The 6,820-nt window shown below is 36.7% G+C and overlaps 1 protein-coding gene across 1 annotated transcript; it reads right to left on the bottom strand.

Annotated features, from left to right (window-relative positions):
* On the bottom strand, positions 1-1,649 carry LOC145064204 (RWP-RK domain protein). Its single transcript, XM_079011693.1, has 5 exons — positions 1,298-1,649; positions 1,099-1,216; positions 851-1,029; positions 266-576; positions 1-141 (listed from the first exon to the last, which is right to left on the bottom strand). The coding sequence occupies exons 1-5, from the start codon at positions 1,647-1,649 to the stop codon at positions 1-3; spliced, it is 1,101 nt and encodes a 366-aa protein (XP_078867819.1).
* Positions 1,650-6,820: the final 5,171 nt, after the last annotated feature.

Genomic DNA, 6,820 nt, shown 5'->3' with positions numbered 1-6,820 from the left:
TTAAACATTGAATCCTACATAAATATTTGTGATTTCCTGCCGAAGACTGTCAATTTCGGTTTGAGCATGAATTCTTTCTTCAGCATGAAGTGAAGTTAAACATTTCTCTCTCGTTGATATCTTCCTCTCAATGGATTTTATCTGCATTTCAACAAATAAAACCCTTTTTTTATCAAGTACCAATGGTTATTGCATACAACATGATGATATTTTAACACTTATTATTCTATTTTTTAACAACTATGACATTTTAAGATGCCCCGACCTTTCTGTATGGCCACCTTAATAGTCCATGCTTACGGCAAATTTTCTTGATTACAGTTGGGCAAACGCGTATCTCCTTTGCAGCTACTTCTATCGGAATATGAAAGTAGTCGACAAGATCTTTCATAGTAAGTTTTCCTGTCCGTTCCCTCTGCTCAAAAAGTTTAGAAACTAAAATACAAGCAAGTATTATCGTAGTAATCGTGGAAAAAGAGATCCATTGATGATGAAGAACCTGCATTGAAAGGGTTTTCTGGTTATTAAGTCTTCCTCTACTGGTCCCCACATCTGGTTGATTAGTTTGCTGATCACCTGTTTAAGAGAAAAATGTGTTAAATATTTACGAAAAACGTTTGTCCATAAAGTTTGTTAGTTCGTTTAGATTTAGGGTTTATTGCAATTAAAAACTGTGAAACGTAGAAAAATTAATGCATGGCTCACTGATTGAATTCATTTGACTCATGCATGCATGGCTATATTCTGTCCTTGTTCTCTACCAAACCCTAAAACTCTTCAAAGTTAAGAATCTTGATGGTCGATATTAAACATGTCAGCGTAAAAAACTCGATAGTGTTGAATATGGAACCTAAATCGTTAGGAATGAGATCATCCGTGTGTATATTGTGCTCCCAATTGAACCCAACACATACAGCTTCATAGAATGAAGAAAGCGGATCTTGTAACATTACATGACCCTTTGTTTTTCGGTCTTTGCAGTATTCCACGAGGAATTGTTTCACTCTCTTTGTGGTTTCTTTGCAAAAACTGATAAAAAAGTACAAGATATCATTCAACAAGTAATGCAAGTTATAGTGTAAAGTTAATGACACTTACTCGAACATTTTGTACTCATGGCCTTGGTTCGTTGTGAGATCAATACCGTACTTATCTAGAACAGCATGACAAATCAAACCAAGTCTTCCATGAACCTCAAGCTTCGTGATATCAACACCTAATCAGAAGTTAAAATTAGAACAAAAACTACGTGAATAAAACCAGTGAAATTTAACCATGAAATACACATAAAACAAACCATTAGTATGTATGATTTCTCTAAGAATATGACAGCAACTGCAAGTATATGGAGGCACTTGCAATGGCCAGGATGAAAGTTGAATCGGGTTTCCAAAATTATTTGTTCCATTAGCGGTATTAACACCAATGTTTGTCTCATCACAAGCCTGAGATGGGTCCGTTTGGAAACATTCTTCATGCGTCTCATTCCCAAGATTTAATGGATCGAATGATGAATCATTGGGTTGCACGTTTTCAGAATCAACCACCGGTGACTGAAATCTTGCGGGGGTGATCGGAATTTCGTTTTGTTGCAAAGGGGTTAGTAATTCGGTGAAATTTAGTGGAGGGAAATCATCATTATCACACATGAGATAGTGTTCGAATGCTTGGAGATTGTGGTTCGATTGTTCGTTATGAGAAAGATTGGCATTTGATTGGGCCATCTGTTGGTGTCGGATCAGGGTGGATGCTGGGCGGCGCCTGGGGTGGGAACCACCAAGCGCCGCTGCAAAGGAACGACTGTGAATTCTCCGCCGCCGGTGAAGGAGTCGGGAGAATGGAGACAGAAAGCTTATTGATTTGGAGTGTAGCGACAGGGAATGAAAAGAAAAGGCGGGAAAGATAAGGCAGTTAAATACCGTTATATGAAGTGCATGGCTCTTGTTTCTTTTTCGTTTTTTACAAAAATTTTCATATTCAGTCTAATTTTTAAGAAATAGAATTTATCGGGTACATATTTTATTAATTCATTTACAAATTTGATGTAATGACGGTCAGGAATTTAGGCATTAGTGTTTGAGCTTTTATCTTTATCATCTTTTACTTGGGTCATGGCAATTTCGTTTAAGATAACGTTTTGTAGTGGTGATCTTTCAATAACAAAGGATTTATTTAAAAAAAAAGAAAAAAAAAAAAAAAAAAAAAAAAAAAAAAAAAAAAAAAAACCTAAAGTGTTTTCCAAAAATTAAAAAACTTTTATATTTGTTAAAAGAAAATATTTTTAATCAACTTTTTGATTTAGATCATAATTCGAGTGTCCTTGTTCCAAATGTTATTTATCGTGTGAGCTTCAACATTAAAATATGAAATAAGCATTATTTTAAGACACTATTAGATTGTTTTCAAAATAAATAGAAAGACTAGTATGTCCAACCTTTAATGGCAAAATATGTAACACCACATTTAGCCGTATAAGTTATGTCCCTCTAATTAAATAATTTTTTTGAAATATACAAATTAAAAAATAATAATTATATTAAATATGAATTTAATAAACTAAATTATTGAAGTTAATTAAACAAGTTTAAATTAGTAAAAGACTAAAATTTCATAAATGGTCCTTCAAGTTTGTTGAATATTACACTTTCAGTCCAAATTTTCAGTTAGTATCAACTTTTCTTTATAGTTTCAATTTTTGTTCAATGAATCAACCCCAATCAAATCTAACTGTTGGTTAATTATCCCCCCCCCCCCCCTTTGTTTTCTAGCTACGAAGCCATAGTTAAAGTGCCATCCATCCATCCAGTGTCGGAGCCGTCGTCTAAAATCATACAAACACAAGTTGTAATCAGGGTAAAAATTCCCTATTAGGTGTGTGTGTGTGTCTATATATATATATATATATATATATATATATATATATATATATATATATATATATATATATATATATATTGATGCGACATCGTCTCCGACCACCTGCTCTAAGGATGTGTTTTTATGCCAGACGGAATCTGTGATGTCACAACAGACAAGGCTGTTAGAGCCACCCCAAGGACTTTGCCTCGGGAGTAGGCTCCAACGATCAAGTTAGATCGATTTGATAGATGAGATGGTCCTCCTTCGCCTGAGAGAACTACATTCGTACTGGTGGTAGTGTATGACGGCTGAAGGTGGAGGATGGTGACTGAGCCACCCGTACGAAGTCTAGTGTGGCGGCTGAGCCCATAGAAGAGTACCCTTACATGGAGAAAGCACTATTCAATTTATAGGTGACAATTAGGTCAAGGGGAATTAGGTCAGGCCTTATGCCAACCAAATTCATGCCCAGCCAACAAGGAGCTAGGCAAGGCCGCCTAGGGGTGCCAGGCAAAGCTGGCTGGCGCACATCAGGCAAGGATGGCGGGCACACATTAGGAAATGTTGGCAAGGGAGCGCCAGACAAGGGGACGCCAAGAGAGTCACAGGCAAGTCTGGCAAGGTTGCGCCAGGACGGGTCGATAGGAGAATCCCAGGCAAGGTTGTAAAGGGAGCGGCATGCAACGCTAATAAGAGAGTGTCAGGTAAGGTTGGCAAGGGAGCGTCGAGCAAGGCCGGCGCGCCAGAGCTTTCTAGGCCATGCTAATGGACCTGCTATCATCATATCACCCAAATCTGATGTTATTGGCATGCGGTCAATGACATTGGACTGTACTCAGTCATATAAACCGTATGTTATCATGTCCCCTGTTAGGCATGTCAGACCCAACAAATAATGGGGTACGATATACTCCAAAAGAATCCCACTATATTGCACTAAAAGGTAGTACAAGGCAAGTAGGGTTGATCCACAGAGACACGGGATAATTAGTCTATACCTCTTTGCGCAAGGTACTATGGTCACCAACAGTTATAAAGGGGGGGGGGGGGGTTAGAATGCAATTACTAAACAAACTTTTAAAACACGAGTAGACAACTAAACAAATGAATTAAGTTCAGATTTTGTAAGGACTCCAACTCCATGTATGACAATCCAGCAATGTGAATCAAAGATGACAAGACATTTGTTTCATTCTATCTATGTTGGTACTTGAAAGTGTTAACAAGATCTAACACTTTCCATTCACAACATTAATCAATCAAAACAAGCTCTTTGATTAATCCTAACCTTACTAACCTAATCTAAACAAGCTCTTAGAAGTAGATTAAAAGATTGCATTAAGCTTATTGTGAATGTTCCCAACAACACCCAATACTCCTCACAAGCTCGGGAGCGTAAGAATGTGTGAAAAGATTTACACTAAATTCATTCATAAGAAATCAATTTAATGTTTGTTACTTAGTTTAATTCACAAAACAATTACGGATTTTGCAAAATGAATAACTTTAATGACCTAACCCTAATTCAAATGACCAATAAGAATCATTATTAGAATCAAACATTCGATTGAAGTAAAATCAATTTCACTAGATAGAAATTAAACACAAACATCAGGTCATATGATTTGATTCACAACCAAAAAGTCAAAATATGAAATTGGAGAAGTTAGGGTTCTAGCCACACACATGGCTAGAACAAGATCACAAGAATAAAAGATGGAATTAAAGTGCAATTACAATTTACAAATACTAGAAATAATGTTTCCAAATGATTGCTAATCAAACCCTTGCAAAAACCTTTGAAAATCCTCCTCCAAATGTGCTTTGATATGTTGTGTGTCCCCCAAAATGACCCAATTTCCCGTAATATGAAAAATAGAAAAACTGCCAAAAGTTAGTTTTCTTGGGTCGAACACGGCCCGTGTTCAGCATAGGGAAAAAGGGGCACGGCCCGTGTTCAACTTAGTCAATAGCTTTCATTTTTGTTCAACACAGCCCGTGTTGATTTTACAGTGTCAATCCAACACGGCCCGTGTACCTCTCTGACTCCAATTCCAAACTTGATTTTTCCGACTTTTTCGTTCTTCGCCCGATCGTCCCGAAATCTTTACCAATGCTTCCCTGTATCTCCCAAAGCGCATTCCAAGCTCCGGTTTACCTAAAAAAGACATGAAAGTGTGCAAATAAGGTTGTTCTAGAGAATAACATGAATATGATGAAATGCAAGAAAAAGGAAAGAATAATTATGCTAAATAGATGCATGAAATGGGACTAAAAGGTGTGCAAAAGGTGCACCAAATGCACCTAACAAATCTCCCCAAGCTTAGACCTTTCTTGTCCCCAAGAAAGAACAAGAATCAAACAAAACAGGACGATTTCTAGATAGAAAAAAGAAACATAGAGCAAAAAGGGACAGAAGGATCCTAAAGGCTAGGAATGAATGCATGCAATGCAAACAATGAAAAAGGTCAAGAGAAAAAAATGTACAGAAGCACAAAAGAAAAAAAATGTATCAAAAAGAAATTTAAGGCACAAGTAAATAATCTGTACAAGTACGATCAGACTTTACATCAATATTGCTCCAATCATTAATACCTACGCAACCATCCTGCTTCCTTACATATATCACAAACTCCCAAAGTGAGGAAGACCCGAAACGGTGTAACCCAATAATCTAACTCTAGTTTTATTAAAACTTTATACCTTACTAAGCTTTATGGGAGAAAATAACACAGTCTGGATATCATGTCCTTAAGACTAGATGCCCAACAATCAGAATCGACGCATCCTTAAGAACCCGTCACGGCGAATCAGCTTTCGCTGAAACAATGAGCCCACCCGAAGGGGCCCAGCTCCTATGCTTTCACTTTTTCGAGAGCCACAAGTATCATATCACACAGTTCTTCATTCGCCACATTTGACTTGAATTGGCTTTTGATTTGATTGAACTTTGATTTGTACTTCGTTTTGAAATTTGATTCTTCAATCTTCATTTTTGGAATTTCTCGAGATTTCTTCGTTTTGGCATTTGAAATCATGATTTGGGTACTAGATATGACAGTTTTACCCTTCCTTCTTTCTTGACGGTGTGGATATGATACTTAAGCTCTCTGTTACCGCGGGGGTAACGTGTCACATCCCCAAACCAGAACGGCGGAATCGTTCGAGGGCAGATGACTTCATGTAGTATCGTAACAGTTGAATACATAGTAAAGAAAGTAACACAACCATCATATATATAATTTGAAAGTTTACATTGTTGAAAGGTACTTGTTTCAAAAGAAATTACAATATGATGTCAAAATGAAATTAAACTAACGCCGCAGCGTCCCTTCTTCAAAAGCTGTAGTTTACCTGTATTACTGAATCCCTGAGAAATACAAGTGGTTTTGAAAGAGTGTATCAGCATTTAAGCTGGTGAGTTCATAAGTATTTAGTGACAATGTTTGTATGAAATAGAATGAAAACGGTTTGTACATGTTTCCATGTTCCTAGAAAATCCTATATTTTCTACTATAGAAGATGGTAGTTTAATTGTTCCAAAACTGTAATGCAATAGTGTTTTTCATACCTAAAATAGTAAGTTTATGAATAAATTGCTAAGGCATTTTAAAAACTTCGTAAATCAATGTGTTCTTAATACTCCATGTGAGTCTTATAACCATACTATTTGACCAGGATGCCTATAACAACGTTCTTCAGGCGTTGTAAAGTTATGACATTTGTCACCCCAGGCCTGCCGGCCTAGCTGTAGCTAACAGCTTAGGTGTGGGATTATCAATCCCGTATAGATCTATACACAAGTATCACGCTCCCCCTACAAGGGATTATGGTATATAATACATGACTTAAAATGCATACTCGAAAGTACGTGAAATGTCTCACAAAACTTAGTATAAAATAGATTTACGTATGAAAATGTCCATTTGTTCTTGTGTATGAAAATATCTCTTTGATATAG

The sequence above is a fragment of the Lactuca serriola genome, chromosome 7 (genome assembly GCF_051521515.1).
Source record: "Lactuca serriola cultivar US96UC23 chromosome 7, Lser_US96UC23_V15, whole genome shotgun sequence".
Lineage (NCBI taxonomy): Eukaryota > Viridiplantae > Streptophyta > Magnoliopsida > Asterales > Asteraceae > Lactuca > Lactuca serriola.
This window is presented reverse-complemented; position numbering and strand designations above follow the sequence as displayed.

Bases quoted from the DNA above. Each gene is read 5' to 3' on its own strand.
- LOC145064204 (XM_079011693.1), bottom strand. From the start codon at position 1,649: ATGTGTGATAATGATGATTTCCCTCCACTAAATTTCACCGAATTACTA. The intron at 1,030-1,098 runs GTAAGTGTCATT...CTTTTTTATCAG, and splicing joins CATGAGTACAAAATGTTCGA to TTTTTGCAAAGAAACCACAA. The intron at 142-265 runs GTCGGGGCATCT...GTTGAAATGCAG, and splicing joins TAAGGTGGCCATACAGAAAG to ATAAAATCCATTGAGAGGAA.